This window comes from Mauremys mutica, chromosome 8 (genome assembly GCF_020497125.1).
Source record: "Mauremys mutica isolate MM-2020 ecotype Southern chromosome 8, ASM2049712v1, whole genome shotgun sequence".
Classification (NCBI taxonomy): Eukaryota; Metazoa; Chordata; order Testudines; family Geoemydidae; genus Mauremys; species Mauremys mutica.
Genome location: NC_059079.1, coordinates 69,252,381 through 69,269,813, shown reverse-complemented (window position 1 = coordinate 69,269,813; position 17,433 = coordinate 69,252,381). Strand labels below are relative to the sequence as shown.

Here is a 17,433-nt window from a genome sequence, read left to right as displayed (position 1 = left end):
GTCACCAAAATGAGGGAGGTTTTTTATGAAAAACTGCAAACACCTAAGCAATGCAAGAAAATACCCTATGTTAGTAGTTTAGGGTGACCAACCCTTGCAGGGAAAGCCTGCCAGAACTCAGGACCCAGCGAGTCAAATTAGCCTTTGAAAGAAATCCCTTAAGCCTTACTCTTTGTCATTCCTGAGCCTAGTCTCATTCCCATGCTGATCAGAGATCCCAGAAAGGTCCTTTAATTTATTTTTAAAAAAACCATTTCATGGGAGAGATTAAACAGCTTTTAGCATGACTAAAGCTTTGCCATTTGCCTTAACCTGCCCAAGACTGGAAGTGCTTCGTGCACAGAGGCTGATTTTATGGCCATGGGGCCTGGGATTGCAGCTAAGGCTGAATGACAGATTTCATTTTAATAGGAAAGAAAAATGCCAAGGAACTTTTCTGTTTTTTTGGAGTTTCAGGGAATACAGGAATGACAAATTCTGCTCTTGATGCAATTTTAATTATTTTCCTATCATTTCTTTGATGGTACTTGCTATTTGTATGGGGGAAAATAAACAGAATATAGTGCTGATTGCTCTTTATGTATAGGCTCAGAACATTTCTCCTCACATCATCACGCACAAAGGCCAGTCTACACTAGCTGAGAATATGTCACCACTAACTGTTGCTTGGAATGCATTAAGCTTGCAACAGGACTGCGAACAACCACAGAGGGGGGCAAGTGGGGCAATTTGCCCAGGCCCCGGGCCCTGCAGGGGCCCCCATGAGAGTTTTTTGGGGCCTCTGGAGTGGGGTCCTTCACTTGCTCCGGGGGCCCCGGAAAACTCTAGCGGGCCCCGGGCCCCTGGAGATTCTTCCGCTCCGGGTCTTTGGTGGCAATTCGGCGGCGGGGGGTCCTTCCGCCCCGGGACCCGTCCCCGAAGTGCCGGGTCTTCGGCGGCAATTCAACGGTGGGGGCCAGGCCCCCTGAATCCTCTGGGCGGCCCTGCAAACAACATCCATCTCAAATGGAAATTCTACTAACTGTTTGCAGTGTCTGGCATGAAGCTGTTAGCTTAGCGTTGGCTGCACCAGTGCAGTCTGCAATATTTGGTTCCCTGTGTAGTTTGGAACACCCAAGCACTGAATGTGCCCAGGTTCAGCCCATCCTCCCAACTCCACCTCATAATGCATAATTTCACTCAGGGAAATTACCCACACTCCCAGCAACACTATGAGCCCCCAGAGGAATCCTAGAAAGTAAGAGTGTAACACTGGCAGACCAGGTGCCAGCTCATGGCAAGGGCCCAGGCCTTACTGAACACTGACAAATACAGGGTTGGAAACCAGTCTGACTCACCTGTATGTTAGGGTGGTTAAAACAGATATTAGAGTGATAAGAATGTGTTTAGTTTATACTTTATGAAATGCTTGTAGGATGCTGCATGTATTATCTCACTTATAATATCTATATCCCATGTAATATTTAAGTATTTGTTCTGTAACTATGAAAGTGTTTGCTATGAAACTGGGATACCCCCACCACCATCAGGAGAGAAGCATTACAAAAGTGTGAAATACTAGTATACCACAAGAGGTGTCATCTTCTGCCCAACAAAAGATCTGCAGACACAAGACAAGCCACTGCGGTACATCAGTGGACTTGTTGATTGGTCCCCCCACACCCATGAAGAGGTGACGTGCACAAATGTTTGTCCCATCAGTTTGAACTCAGAGGCAAAGGGAATAAAAATGCTTTTTGGACTCTGAGGAGCAAAGATTCCTAAACATAAGCAAAGATCCGCAGCTGAGTTAGCCCTAAAGAACATATAAAGCTTGCATATTATAGCAGCTATCATAATCTTTTGGCACCTGCTTTAACCTTGTAAATAACTCTTATTTCTTTTAATAAACCTTTAGATAGTTTATTACAGGATTGGCTACAAACATTATCTTTAGTGAGAAATCTAGGATGCACTTGACCTGGGGTAAGTGACTGGTACTTTGGGACTGGGAATAACCTGAATAGTGCTGTGATTTTTGGTGTAAAGGGACCATCTATCACAGAGGCAGGCTTGCCTGGGTGACAAGACAGCCCTGAGCGCCCGAGGGGACTGTCTGTGACTCCAAGTTAAGGCTGTTACAATGGTTGAGAAGTTCACATTTGTTACTTGGTTGATGAAATCTAAGTACAGAACATACAAGGAGTTTGGGGTTCATGCCTTGTTTCTTAACAGACTGCCCTGAGACTGGCACCCATATTCGTGAGTCATTCTAGACACCCTGGCAATTGGTACAACTGCAATTGCAAGTCTTTCTGGGTGGTGATAGCCAAGATGGTTCTGATGCAAATAGAGCTGCTGTGTTGACATACCAGCTGCTGTCAGGACGAGTGAGGCAGCCAACTATTTCACACAGCCCATGTCCCTGCAATGGTTTGCTCACTTAGCATAGGCAAAGCACCCATATACGCCTACCCTATCCATGCTAGGTTATAGTATACTGGAAACAGTGCTAGAGGTTTGGGCATCTCAGTATGAGCGTATCAGACCAACTGTGTTCTCTGTTGAATTTCAAGGACTGGTGTGTATGCAAATAAGAGGCATCCTTGTAGGAAACAGAGGTGTATTCCATACTCTAAGGGTCTCACTTTCACACCCATTGCATCAGCAAGTCCCTTTGTGTACATTGACTGGAAACTGACAGAGCAAACAGCGCTAGTAGGGACGCTGCCCAAATCATTCATGCAGCAACCAAATCTGGGGGATGCCAGGGGAGCACATTCATTCTCATAGAAGCTCCAACCACAGTTAGATTGGTCCCAAGTACTTTCAGCTGGAAATCCTTCCAGACCACAGCTGGGAGTCAGACAAAGCCCTAGAATAGAACATGACATGCCAAGGGAGCCTCTGTGTCAAGATGGGGTGGGCAGGAGAGAAGCTATCCTTAGTGGTAACTCCAGGCATTGTATTCACAACAAACCATGTTATCATGGTACTCAAGGTTACTGCAGGCAGGGGTGGGTGCTAGTGGCAGCCCTTGGTGCTGGCAGATATCCAGAGCAGTGCAACATCCTGTTCCTTTACTTATTAAAGCTTGTGGGGGGGAGTTTATACATGGCGAGGGAACTGGGCAATTATGGCCATTTAACCTTTGAAATGAAATGTTTGTTCTAAAACGTCTCTCTAACCCTGATTCTCAGGAAATGCAGAGCTAGCACCTACCTCACTAATCTGGTAGCTGTAGGATTTCCCTCCCCTGATAGCATGAACAGCAGATGCAGAATGCATTTCTCAGGGACATGAGGTCCTCTCAAGAGGCCGTGCCTGGGTCAGAAGAGGGCACCTCTGCTGTCCTCTAGATGGGTGGCTTGTCATTCCTCATTGGTCCTGCAGCAGATGCAGTAAACCATATGCTCCTCAGAAAGCAATGCCCCCATTGCAGTGGGAATGTTCACCTACCAAGCAGGATACACATTCCAGCCCAGCAGCTGGCACATTGTACTACACAATGTGTTTGGGTTTTCCCCTAACGGGCTGTAACCAAACAAGGATGGGAGGAATCCTAACCAGGCAAATGCTAAATCCATTTAGCCTGTCTGAAGCCTAAAAGTGTCCAGACAGGTTCAGTTTTCACTTTGTAATTGCACAGCCCACTCTGCTTTAGTGGCAACTCCTGCATCACTGTGTTCCTCACCTGCATTCCCTGCACTCGGCACATCCCCCAAATACCCTCCCTTTACCACGCACTTTCCTGGTGTGTGCTCCCATCCACAGATACATTTCCAGCACACGAGGAGCCTCCTCATGGAGAACATGGGCCTTACTTTTCCCCTTCCAAAATGGGAAAACATAATCCTCTTTGACTGAATCCACTGATAAACAGGAACATGCCACATCTATCAATAACCCTTGTTCATCCTTTGTCATTCCAGAGTTAGCTTGTCATATGAACTATGGATTTGGTCTGATCTAGGCTTAGTTCCTTCTCACTTTTTTCTCCGCTTATGGTGTTTTTTTAATGTGCAGTAGAAGAAGCCCCACTGCCCAGGTTTTGTTGTGAGTCCAGGTGAAGTGGCTTCAGTTTTTACAGGTGGGTCTTCTGGGGTGGAATGAGGAGCAGGACGTGTAAGGGAAGCAAAGTGTCACTCTTCGCTGGCTGATGGTTGCAGGAGGCGGTGAATTTCCTGGAAGGAGGGGCGATCTTTTGTGTCTCGTCTCCAGCAGCTGAGCATTAGCTTGTAGACAGGATCAGGGCAGAGAGCAGGTTGGGGAAGGTATGTCTTCAAAACAAGACAGACATTACAAAAGCAGAGAGTTAATGGCATACTTAGACAGCCTGGAAGAAGAGCAAACTCACACCAGGGAACTTGATTTCTCATTATGGAGGGGCCGTTGCCCATTATAGTAAAAGAAAGCCAAAGGTCCCAGACTTATTGTGAAATGCATAATGTATCGGGCTAGAGAAATGGGACACTGAATGCAGAGATTTGATTGTATCCCATTACCCAGATAATTACTACTGTCCTCTGAACTCTGGGAGCAGTCAAGATCGTGCTAAGGCTCAATCCTGTGCAGTGCAGAGGGTTCAGACCCAATCCAGCAAAATGCCTCAAACACAGAAAGCATGAGCCACCAAAAGCAGTTAGGGTACAATGGTGATGAAGCCTTTTGCTCCCAGCCTATTTACTCTTTGGCTCATGCTCTAGCTCAGGTTGGGTCTGGGCTCCCAGTGCTGCAGGGGAAGGTTACACTGAATGAAAAAGTTTGCACTGGAATTTTAAAAAAATACAATGAAAGCAACTTTGCAAGTGGAGCTGCAATGGGGACTCAAGAATAAAGTCGGAACTTCCCAGTCCATTATAATCCTGATTTGGATACACAAACAACACAACCCCCCCCTCCCCACACACACACATGCTGACTTCACCAAACCTTAACCCAGATGCCTGAAATTATCATAAGATGTATGCAGCTGCAGCAACAAAGAGAGCTGGTCAGAAAACAGAATTTCCATTCTGCAGGAAATTTCAACATTTCAGTATTTGTTTTCTTTCCAAATTGGAATGAAAGTCTAAATTGCCCACCAAATGGAAATTCCAAAACATCAAAATGTTTTTATTAAAATGAAATAATTTTACCAAAAGTCAAAACAGTAAAGTTGAAACAAAACATTTTGACATTACTGAAATTAAATGAGAAAGCTGAAATGATTCACTTAGAGATTTTTCCAGTGAAAATTTCATCAAAATCAACACATTCCTGTGAAAAGTTCTGATTTTAATGAAACTGCATTTTCCAAAGGAAATTTCAAACAACTCTAGCAACAAAGTTTCACCAAAAAGATGTTTGCCTGAAATTGCAGAGAGGCTGAAACTTTGACTCTGATGGGTGTGAATCATGCCGAAAATACTCAGCAATGTATGTCATGCCAATGGGTGTTTCCATCTCCAAGCCATTGCTGTGCATGTTGGGTGGGAATGAAGCACACTGAATGCAGAGAGAGCACATTAGCAGTGTGCCAGAATGCAGGATATGGAATTTGGGTACAATATACCTAAATGATACTTTGCTACTGTAGACTGGAAACAAGGGGCATATATTTTTGACAATGAGGGTGATTAACTAATGGAATAATTTACCAAGGCTGTGGTGGATTCTCCATAACTGACCATTTTAAAATCAAGATGGGATTTTTTTTCTAAGAGATCTGTTCCAGGAATTATTCTGGGGAAGTTCTGTGGCCTGTGCTACACAGGAGATCAGACTAGACGATCAGAATGGTCCATTTTAGCCTTGGAATTTATGAAAAACTAGTGTGCCTGGGGGAGCAATGAAGTATAACTGCTCCCAGAAGGAAGGCACTTGGCAGTGCAGACTGCGATGGCTTCAAGAAGTCAGGAGCCAGGGGAGTTTCTATTGCCAACACAGGTGTAGCTCAGTCTAAGGGATCTAATGCGGGGAGCTGCCAAGGTTGTCTTGGAAATTGTGCTCTTGATTTTGAAAGTTACTGACAATGTAACCCTGTGTGTGCTGGAAGTAGGGTGACCCAGATGTCCAGATTTTACCAGGACTGTCCCAATATTAGGGGCTTTGTCTTCTTTAGGACCCTATTACCCCCCCATCCCAATTTTTCACTCCTGCTATCTGGTCACCCTAGCTGAAAGGGTCACACTACCTCTCTGTTTCTGGACATTCTCAAAGAACCTAGGCACAGAGAGGGCTCTGCAGGAACCTGCACTGGGCATTTCAGTACTCTCCTTTTTCATCTTTAAAGTGAGATCGACCTTAACGCTGAATTTTCAGCAAATCTAACATTGTATTTCTGTTTACATTGGAAATTGAAAGTTTATGGAGCTCTTCCTTTGAAGGTTTTGATAGAAATTGTACTTTCAAGCTTAACTTATCCTTAACCAAGCTTTTTGTGGGCTGGTTACGTTGAATGAGTTCCTCCCCACCCGATCCTGAATTAATTATTTTCTGTCCCTTCCTTGGATGTATTTCCCCACCACATTTCCTACCTGCCGCCCCTGATCCCTGAAGAATTCTCCGGTATTCTCAATGACCTGTTCATCTGACAGCTGGGAATACGGCTGCTCTCGGCAAAAAGTGAAGGTCTCCCATAGTGTCACCCCAAAAGCCCAGACATCACTGGCTGTAGTGAATTTTCCCTATGGGTGAAAGCAGAGATAGGAAGCTCAGGATTACAGATGCGTGTGCATGCACACAAACACACACACTCTCCCCTCCTCCCCTATAGACAATCCCTCTTCCCTCATCTCAGAGAAAACATTCAGGTGGCAACAACAGAAACCACTGGAAGCACCAAGACATGTTTCCTGATCTTGTTCACATTCAGATTTATTCATGATCTGCGTCATGCTGTCTAGTGTAGCCACAGGCACCGACTTTTCAAAGTGCTGGAGAGTGCTCAACCCACCAGCTCTGCCCCAGACCCTTCACCCTCTCCACCCCTTCCCCGCAAGGCCCCACTCCTGCCCCACCTCTTCCTGCCCAGTTCTGCCCCCTCCCCCAAGCATGGTGCATCCTCACTTCTCCCCGCTCCCTCCCAGGCTCCTGAACACCGCAAAACAGCTGTTCGCGGTGGGCAGGAGGCATGAGGGGGGAGGAGCTGATCCACCGGGCCTGCTGGCAGGTGGAAAGTGCTGGAGGTGCTCAGCACCCACCATTTTTTTCCCCATGGGTGCTCCAGCCCCTGAGCACCCCCGGAGTCGGCGCCTATGGGTGTCGCTCACAGCCATGAGTGCCAACCTCAGGGCAGACTGTCAGAAAACAGGTCAGACACCCCTAACCTGGTGATGTGTTCCATAATTAGATTTCACCAAGCCAGTAACAAATGTGAACTCTGGGATCACTATCCCAGTCTTACCATGGAGTCACAGACAGTCCCCTCAGACTATCCTGTCTATCTTGCCACCCAAACTGAATTCTGTGATAAAAGGTCACAAACCTAAAATCCCACCATATCAGGTTTCTCCCAATCCCAAGAGGCTAGTCACTTACCCCAAATCAATTGGTACCCTGGATTTTACACCAAAGACAATGCTGGCAGTCTATTCCACAGTAAATTAATTACAGGTTTATTAGCCAAGAAAAGAAAATGAGAGCTGAGAGATTAAAGCAGGTAAAATAGAATAACAGATGAGTCACAGTTTGTAATTCCAAATGATAGCAGAGATGTAGTAATCAGCCAGTTTCCCCAAAATCTCTCAGAATAACATAAGAACAGCCATATTGGGTCAGACCAAAAGTCCATCCAGCCCAGTATCCTGTCTACTGACAGTGACCAATGCCAGGTGTTCCAGAGGGAGTGAACCCAACAGGTAATGATCAATGCCATCCATCTCCACCCTCTGACAAACAGAGGCTAGGGACACCATTCCTTACCCATCCTGGCTAATAGCCATTAATGGACTTAACCTCCATGAATGTATCTAGTTCTCTTTTACATCCTGTTATAGTCCTAGCTTTCACAACCTCCTCAGATAAGGAGTTCCACAGGTTGACTGTGCGCTGTGTGAAGAAGAACTTCCTTTTATTTGTTTTAAACCTGTTGTCCATTCATTTCATTTGGTGGCCCCTAGTTCTTATATTAGGGGAACAAGTACATAACTTTTCCTTATTTACTTTCTCCACACCACTCATGATTTTATATACCTCTGTCATATCCCCCCTTAGTCTCCTCTTTTCCAAGCTTAAAAGTCCCAGCCTCTTTAATCTCTCCTCATATGGGACCTGTTCCAAACCCCTAATCATTTTAGTTGCCCTTCTCTGAATCTTTTCTAATGCCAGTATATCTTTTTTGAGATGAGGAGACCACATCTGTATACAGTATTCAAGATGTGGGTGTACCATGGATTTATATAAGGGCAATAAGATATTCTCCATCTTATTCTCTATCCCTTTTTGAATAATTCATAACATCCTGTTTGCTTTTTTGACTGCCGCTGCACCCTGCAGCGAATCTTCACAGAACTATCCATGATGACTCCAAGATCTCTTTCCTGATTAGTTGTAGCTAAATTAGCTCCCATCCTATTGCATGTTTAGTTGGGGTTATTTTTTCCAATGTGCATTACTTTACATTTATCCACATTAAATTTCATTTGCCATTTTGTTGCCCAATCACTTAGTTTTGTGAGATCTTTTTGAAGTTCTTCACAGTCTGCTTTGGTCTTAACTATCTCAAGCAGTTTAGTATCATCTGCAAACTTTGCCACCTCACTGTTTACCCCTTTCTCCAGATCATTTATGAATAAGTTGAATAGGATTGGTCCTTGGACTGACCCTTGGGGAACACCACTAGTTACTCCTCTCCATTCTGAAAATTTACCAGTTATTCCTACCCTTTGTTCCCTGTCTTTTAACCAGTTTTCAATCCATAAAAGGATCTTCCTTCTTATCCCATGACAACTTAATTTACGTAAGACCTTGTCAAAGGCTTTCTGGAAATCTAAGTATACTATGTCCACTGGATCCCCCTTGTCCACATGTTTGTTGACCCCTTCAACGAACTCTAAGGGCTAGTCTACACTTACCTGCCGGGTCGACGCGGTGAGTTCGACTTCTCGGAGTTCGAACTATCGCGTCTAATCTAGATGCGATAGTTGAAACTCCCCGCGCACTCTGGTCGACTCCGGTACTCCACCACTGCAAACGGCGGTGGCAGAGTCGACCTTGGAGCCGCGGACTTCGATCCCGCGGCGTCTGGACGGGTAAGTAGTTCGAACTAGGGTACTTCGAGTTCAGCTACGCTATTCACGTAGCTGAACTTGCATACCCTAGTTCGACCCCCGCCCTTAGTGTAGACCTGCCCTAATAGATTAGTAAGACATGATTTCCCTTTACAGAAATCATGTTGACTTTTGACCAACAATTTATGTTCTTCTCTGTGTCTGACAATTTTATTCTTTACTATTGTTTCAACTAATTTTACTAATAACTCTGGGGATCTCTGTCTTCTCATTCTGTTATTCTGCCTTGTTAGAATCCAAACAATCCAGAGATAAAAGGATCTTTCTTTGAATCCATATTTATAGTTCCTTCACACCAAAAAGCAAGATCATAAAATCATAGGACTGGAAGGGATCTCGAGAGGTCATCTAGTCCAGACCCCTGCAATCATGGCATGACTAAGTATTATCTAGACCACCCCTGACAGGTCTTTGTCTAACCTGCTCTTAAAAATCTCCAATGCTGGAGACTCCACAGCCTCCCTAGGCAATTTATTCCAGTGCTTAACCACCCTGACAGTTAGGAAGTTTTTCCTAATATCCAACCTAAACCTCCCTTGCTCCAATTTAAGCCCATTGGTTCTTGTCCTATTCTCAGAGGTTAAGAAAAACAGATTTTCTCCCTCCTTCTTGTAATAACCTTTTACGTACTTGAAAATTGTTATCATGTGCCCTTTCAGTCTTCTCTTTTCCAGACTAAACAAACCCAATTTTTTTCAATCTTCCCTCAGAGGTCATATTTTCTAGACCTTTAATCATTTTTGTTGCTCTTCTCTGAACTCTCTCCAGTTTGTCCACATCTTTCCTGAAATGTGGTGCCCAGAACTGGACACAATACTCCAGTTGAGTGCAGAGTAGAGCGGAAGAATTACTTCTTGTGTCTTGCTTGCAAGATGACAGCATCTTCTACCCATGTGACCTTTTCCTCTGATGAGGATGAGTGAAGAATGCACTTAGCCTTTTGACCTCTGACCATCATGCATAATTTGCTTTGAAATTAGCATTTTCTGTTGAAGTCCTTAAGTCCTTCATTAGCATCTCACAAGATTTCTTGGGTGAGTTATTTAGTCTCAGAATATACACCATGAAAATGTTTGCTTTTACATTATAACAGGAACAGACAAGTGAAAATGATACATGTAACATTCCACTAGTTTTCATGAAGATTAAAATCTGAGGACACATTTAACACTTTGATCTACTAACACACAAGTGAACTGGCTTGGGGTTCTGACCTGAGCTGGTTTGCCAGCATCACAATCGGCATGTGGACCTCCTATTTGCAGAGGAAGAGAGAACTGAATGGACTTGGGGTACATAGCTCTTAGAGCACCCGTCCGACAGAATTACGTTTTTCTCCAACTCTCAGCTCTTCCCTCCCTCTCCCTCTTTTCACAGATCTTTAGGCCAGGAGGGCCCATCATGACCCAACTCATCTGAGCTTCACAGGTGAGAGATCCCTGCCTGGAGTTCAATAGCCTCTGACTGAGATACAAGAGATCTTTCAAAATGAGACCCATTTACCTCAGCCCTAAGTGAGCTGCTCCAGTGGTCGATCACCCTGAGCATTAGAAATCACACCTTGTTTTGCTCCATGTCACATGAACAAAACCACTGCTGGGCATCTCTCTTCTGGTCCAGAGGTTTCACCTCTCCAGGGCTGGTGGCATTAAATTGCTAGGGGAGGGCCCATGCCTTGTGAACCCACTCCCACCAGCAACTCATCAGAGCCAGGGTCTGGTGAGCTTCAGGACACATGTGTTTGGCCAGGCTTTCATTAACTTTTACAATGGGGAGAACTATGAGGTGGGTCTGCTACAGTCTCTTGAATTGTACTTGTGTAGGCAATGGGAGCCTTATGCACAGGTCTTAATAGATAGTAGTAGGGTCCTTGGTGGGCTGGGTGGCCTAGTGTTTAGCATCCACTCAGTCACTGGGTAGCAGTAGGGGAGCTCAGACCTGCCACTCCACTGGTCTCTGACCCTGGACCCTAAGAGAGTCAGCTGCATTGACCCCGGGGGGTGGGGGACAAGTTACACTCCCTGGGGACACTTTCTGCCAACTGCTCCCTTTGCTTCTGATCCTGGGTAAGGAAAAAGGAAAAAAGAAGCTGAACTGTCAGCCCCAGCCAGGCTCAGCACACAGTCATGGTATTTCAGGGAGGCGTCTCCAGTCTCTTTTGCCAGGCGCTGGCAGGGTAGGTCAGTACTCTTCCCCAGCTGGGCTGTCTCCAGTTGGAGGGGTGGGGCTAGCTGGGCCCAGCACTGTCCTTTAACTCCTTCCATGCCAGTGTGGGGTTTTGTATATGCATCACATAGATCAACACAAGCATTGAATGAGAAATGCCAAGATCTGCCTGTCAGGCTGTGATAAATGAAGTGTGTGTGTGTTGAGGGGAGCTCCCTTTGATGGACACCTAGCCAGTCAGTTAGCTTTTCTGCTTGCTTTACCTGTAAAGGGTTAACAAGCCCACAGGTAAATGAAAAGGAGTGGGCATCTGACCAAAAGAGCCAATGGGAAGGCTAGAACAGTTAAATTTGGGAAAGAAACTTTCCCTTTGTATGTTGTTCTCTGGGCTGCAGGGACATGGAGCTGCAACGCTATAAACAGAAAGGCTGTGAAAGGTTTGAACCAGATATAAAAAAGTATCTTCCATATCTAGAAGAAATAATTTGGATAGGGAATGTTTATTTAAGGGGAGGGATAGCTCAGTGGTTTGAGCATTGGCCTGCTAAACCCAGGGTTGTGAGTTTAATCTTTGAGGGGGCCACTTAAGGGTCTGGGGCAAAATCAGTACTTGGTCCTGCTAGTGAAGGCAGGGGGCTGGACTCAATGACCTTTCAGGGTCCCTTCCAGCTCTATGAGATAGACACAATCAGGTTTATTTCTTATTTTGGCTTGTGGATCTCCTCTGTGCTAACCCCAGATGCTTTTTTTGCTTGTAACCTTTAAGATGAACCCCCAAGAAAGCTATTTTGGGTGCTTAATTTTTGTAATTGTTTCTTTTAAGATCTAGCAAAAAGCCTAAGTTCCAGATGCATTTTTTCCCTTTTTGTTTTTAATAAAATTTACCTTTTTTAAGAACAGGATTGGATTTTTGGTGTTCTAATTGGTTTGTGCATGTTGTTTGATTAGCTCATAGCCACAGCTAATTTCCTTTGTTTTCTTTCCTAGCTCTTCCGGGGTGTGTGGGGGGTGTGTGTGAAAGGGTACCCCACAGGGAGGAATTCCCAAGTGCTCTTTCCTGAGTTCAAAGAGGGTTTTTTGCATTTGAGTAGTGGCAGAGCGGTGGGATCATTTTGAATTAGAAGCACAGACCTCAGGATTTGAAAAGGACACATTTTTCCTTCTGACTGCTTGAAAGCTAGGGAGGTTTTTTTTGTTTTGTTTTTCTTTCTTTTCTTTTCTTTTCTTTGCTGCCTGAGGGGGAACAGGCATACCAAAGGAGCCAGGGAGTCCAACAAGGAGTTTATTTTTTTTCTTTTCTAGCTTTGTGGCAACAAAATCGTTACACTAAGAATATGGCAGCCTGTTCCTGAAGTTGAAGTCAGGCATGGAAACCCTAGAGCAATCAGTCTTCCCAAAGTGGCATGCCATGGAGAAGTCAGACCCAGATCAAGCCCACACATCAGCTCCATGACGGAAATGAAGGGAGGGGATGGAGGACCAGGAACTTCCCAGGAGGGAAGGGTCAGCCCTCCCCCGACCAAGATCCAGGTGTCAAGCTGGAGGGATGCCCTTAACCCAGACCGAGTTCTGACTATGGAAAACAGGGATTTCTTCCTACAAAAGATGTGTTTGGAAGCGGAGGACAAAAGAGAGGCAAAGAGCTTGGAGTTGGAAGCAGAGGAGAGGAGACAGGCGAAGCAGTTGGAGGCAGAAGCAGAAAGAGATGCGAATCAGTTGGAGGCGGAAATGCAGGCGAAGCGCTTGGAGGCGGAGTTAGAGCTAGAAAAGGCTAAGCTGGATCAACCAGATAACCCTAACAGTCCTTCTCCAGGTACCGCTCCCTATTCCAAGAAATTCCCCACATACAAGGTAGGTGATGATACAGAGGCCTTCTAAGAAAATTTTGAAAGGGCCTGCCTTGGGTACAACACCCCTATAGACCAGTATATGGTGGAGCTGAGGCCGCAGCTCAGTGGACCCTTAGCAGAGGTGGCAGCTGAAATGCCTAAAGAATACATGAATGAGTACGAACTTTTTAAACAAAAGGCCAGAATTACAATGGGGCTAACACCTGAGCATGCCCGTCGATGGTTCAGAGCCCTAAGGTGGAAACCAGACATGGCATTTTCCCAACATGCCTACCATATTGTAAAAAATTGAGATGCCTGAATATCAGGAGCAAGTGTTAAATCTCTGGAAGATCTGTCTCTCCTAATGCAAATGAATCAGTTCTTAAATGGTGTTCCTGAGAAAATAGAAAGGTACATCCTAGATGGAAAGCCCAAAACAGTAATTGAGGCAGGGGAGATTGGAACCAAATGGGTGGAGGTGGTAGAGAAGAAGAAAGCTAGTAGCAGTTGGTGTGGATATCAGAAGGGGCAACCCAAGACAAACCCCCACCATCAGGGTTAGCCCAAAGCCCCACCTTGCAAAGAGGAGCCCTCCACATAGCCAGGGAGATCCCAGATGCCCTATCATCTCACCACCCCACTGTCCAATCACCCACCTCGCCCCAGCCCACAGTCAGCTGGGCGATGCTTTAAATGTAACGAGCTGGGGCATGTGAAGGCCAACTGCCCCAAGAGCACCAGCCAACCATAACTCATCACAAAGAGCCTTCAGGCCCAGATGTCTCGCAAATACCCCCAGAGCAAAGGGAAACTATGAGTGTGTGCGGGAGGAAGATTACTGCGTGGAGAGACACTGGAGCACAGGTGTCAGCTATCCACCAATCCCTGGTGGGCCCCAAATTCATCGACCCAAGTAATGGTGCAACCCTTTAAGGCCAACTCTTTTAACTTGCCTACAGCCAGGTTGCCTGTCCAGTACAAGGGCTGGTCAGGAATATGGACTTTTGCAGTCTATGACAATTATCCCATTCCCATGCTGCTGGGAGAAGACTTAGCCAACCATGTAAGGCTAACAAAAAGGGTGGGGATGGTTACCTGCAGCCAGGCTAAACAGGCTCTACACCTAACTCCATTCCATAGCCTCCTACAGGGACCCAGCCAAAGGTAGTGGAATGAAACTCCAAACCAGAGTCTATGGCAGCAGTTGTAGATCCAGTTCCTGGAACCCAGCCAGAACCAGCCCAAGGATCAGAACTGGCAGAGCAGTCAGCACCAGAGCCCGTGCTTGCAACCCCACCAGAGTCAAGGGAGCCAGCACCAAAGGGTGCCACAGAGCCTGCACCTGCAGCAGCAGCTAAACCGGTGCAAGAGGCTCAACCGGAGCCTGAAATACCATCTAGTGCACCAGTGAAGAGCGGTTCACAGTCAATGGAAACAACCCCATCACCTGCATCTCTTCCACTGGGACTAAGCCCAAGTTCACAACCCAGCAAGGAACGAATGTCTCCAGCATTAAGGGAGCAGTTCCAGGCAGAGCAGGAAGTGGATGAAAGATTCAAGGGAGCTTGGACAGTGGCACGGAGCGACCCACCACCTCTCAGCTCTTCTAATAGGTCCAGATTTGTTGTAGAAGAACTCTTACACAAGGAGACCCTTTCTGGTGGGCACAAGGAGGACTGGCATCCTCAGAGACATTTGGTAGTTCCAACTAAGTATAGGCAAAAGCTCTTGAGCTTAGCCCACGATCACCCTAGTGGCCATGCTGGGGTGAGCAGGACTAAGGACCATTTGAGGAAGTCATTCCACTGGGAGGGAATGGGCAAGGACGTTTCTACCTATGTCCGGTCTTGTGAGGTGTGCCAGAGGATGGCAAAGCCCCAAGATCAGATCAAGGCCCCTCTCCAGCCACTCCCGATCATTGAGGTTCCATTTCAGTGTGTAGCTGTGGATATTCTGGGTCCTTTTCCTAAGAAGACACCCAGAGGAAAGCTGTACATACTGACTTTCATGGAAGCAGTAGCTCTAAGCAACACCAGGACTAAAAGCGTGAGCCAGGCATTGACAGACATTTTTGCCAGGGTAGGTTGACCCTCCGAGATCCTTACAGATTCGGGAACTAACTTCCTGGCAGGGACCATGAAATGTCTCTGGGAAGCTCATGGGGTGAACCACTTGGTTGCCACCCCTTACCACCATCAAACAAATGGCCTAGTGGAAAAGTTTAATGGGATTTTGGGGGTCATGATATGTAAATTTGTGAATGAACACTCCAATGATTGGGACCTAGTTTTGCAGCAGTTGCTCTTTGCCTACAGGAATGTACCATATCCCAGTTTGGGATTTTCACCCTTTGAACTCATTTATAGCCACAAAGTTAAGGGGCCATTACAGTTGGAGAAGCAGCAAGGGGAGGGGGTTACATCTTCTCCAGGAACTAACATTTTGGACTTTATAACCAACCTGCAAAACACCCTCAAAGACTCTCTAGCCCTTGCTCGAGAAAATCTACAGGATGATCAGCAAGAGCAAAAGGCCTGGTGTGATAAACATGCCAGAGAACGTTCCTTCGGAGTAGGTGACCATGTCATGGTCCTGAAAGCGCTCTAGGCCAATAAGATGGAAGTGTCAGGGGAGGGGCCATTTATGGTCCGAGAGCGCCTGGGAGCTGTTAATTAACGCATAGCATTCCCAGACCCTACCCTAAAACCTAAAATAATTCTCTAAAGCCCTTTTATTCCTTTTATTCAAGGTTTTCCAGTTTACAGCCCAGGAGAGAGATGACGCCGAGTGGCCTGAAGGAGTCTACTATGACGGAAAAAGTAAAGGTGGCGTGGAAGAGGTTAGCCTTTCCATGACCCTTGGGCGTAAGCAGCGACAGCAAATCCGGGAGCTGTGCACCAGCTTCACACCAATGTTTTCAGTCACCCCAGGATGGACAAAATGGGTATACCACTCCATTGACACAGGTGATGCTCACTTAATTAGAGCCAAACCTTACTGGATGGCTCCTCAAGCCAAAACCACAAGAGAAAGGGAGATCAAGGAGGTGTTACTGATGGGTGTAATCTGCCCCTCTGAGAGTGCCTGGCCCTCTCCATTGGTTCTGGTTCCCAAACCAGATGGGGAAATCTTCTTTTGTGTAGACTACCGTAAGCTAAATGCTGTAGCTCGAAAACTATCCAATGCCATGCACAGACAAGCTGTTGGAGAAACTGAGACATGCCCAGTTCATCTCCACTTAACTAAGGGGTACTGGCAAGTGCCGCTAGATGACCCAGCCAAGGAAAGGTCAGCCTTCATCACCCATGTAGGGTTACATTAATTTAATGTGCTCCCTTTCGGACTGTGAAATGCACCCGCCACCTTCCAGAGATTGGTAGATAACCTTCTGGCTGGATTTGGGAAATTTGCAGTCGCCTACCTCAACGATGTGGCTATAGTCTCAGATTCATGGGCAGAACACCTGGAGCACCTCCAAGCTGTCTTCCAGCACATAAGGGAAGCAGGATTAACTGTTACAGCCAAAAAGTGTCAAATAGGCCTAAACAGGGTAACATACCTTGGACACCAGGGGGGTCAAGGTACTATCAACCCCCTACAGGCTAAGGTAAATGCTATAAAAAATTGGCCTGTGCCTAAGTCAAAGAAGCAGGTCCAATCCTTCTTGGGCTTGGCGGGTATTACCAATGATTTGTACTACGCCACAGCCAAATTGCCACCCCATTGACAGACCTGACCACAAAAAAACAGTCAAATGCCGTTCAGTGGACTGAGAAGTGTCAGAAAGCCTTTAACCAGCTTAAGGTGGCCCTTACGTCTGACCCTGTACTGAGGGCCCCAGACTTGGACCAACCATTCGTCATAACCACATATGCATCCGAGCGTGGTATAGGAGCAGTTTTAATGTAGAGGAACTCCTCACTTAAAGTCGTCCCGGTTAACGTTGTTTCAATGTTAAGTTGCTGATCAATTAGGGAACATGTTCGTTTAAAGTTGTGAAATGCTCCCTTCTAATGTCCTTTGGCAGCTGCCTGTTTTGTCCGCTGCTTGCAGGAAGAGCAGCCCGTTGCAGCTAGCTGGTAGGTGATTGGAACCAGGGTGGACCAGCAGCCCCCCTATCAGCTCCCCACTCCCCTAAGTTCCCTGTGCAGCAGCTGTCCCTCCCCGCACTGCCATGTGCTGCT

General features: G+C 46.2%; 1 protein-coding gene across 2 annotated transcripts in view; it reads right to left on the bottom strand.

Annotated features, from left to right (window-relative positions):
- Window positions 1-884: 884 nt before the first annotated feature.
- DDR2 (discoidin domain receptor tyrosine kinase 2) overlaps window positions 885-17,433 on the bottom strand; it is a 150,133-nt gene continuing 133,584 nt past the window's right edge. For both annotated transcript variants that reach the window (XM_045027695.1, XM_045027694.1), the window contains 2 exons: window positions 6,498-6,647; window positions 885-4,259 (listed from right to left, as the gene is read on the bottom strand). In XM_045027695.1, coding sequence (XP_044883630.1) covers window positions 4,122-4,259; window positions 6,498-6,647 — 288 coding nt within the window. In that variant the 3' untranslated portion in view covers window positions 885-4,121. The remainder of the gene's footprint in view (window positions 4,260-6,497; window positions 6,648-17,433) is intronic.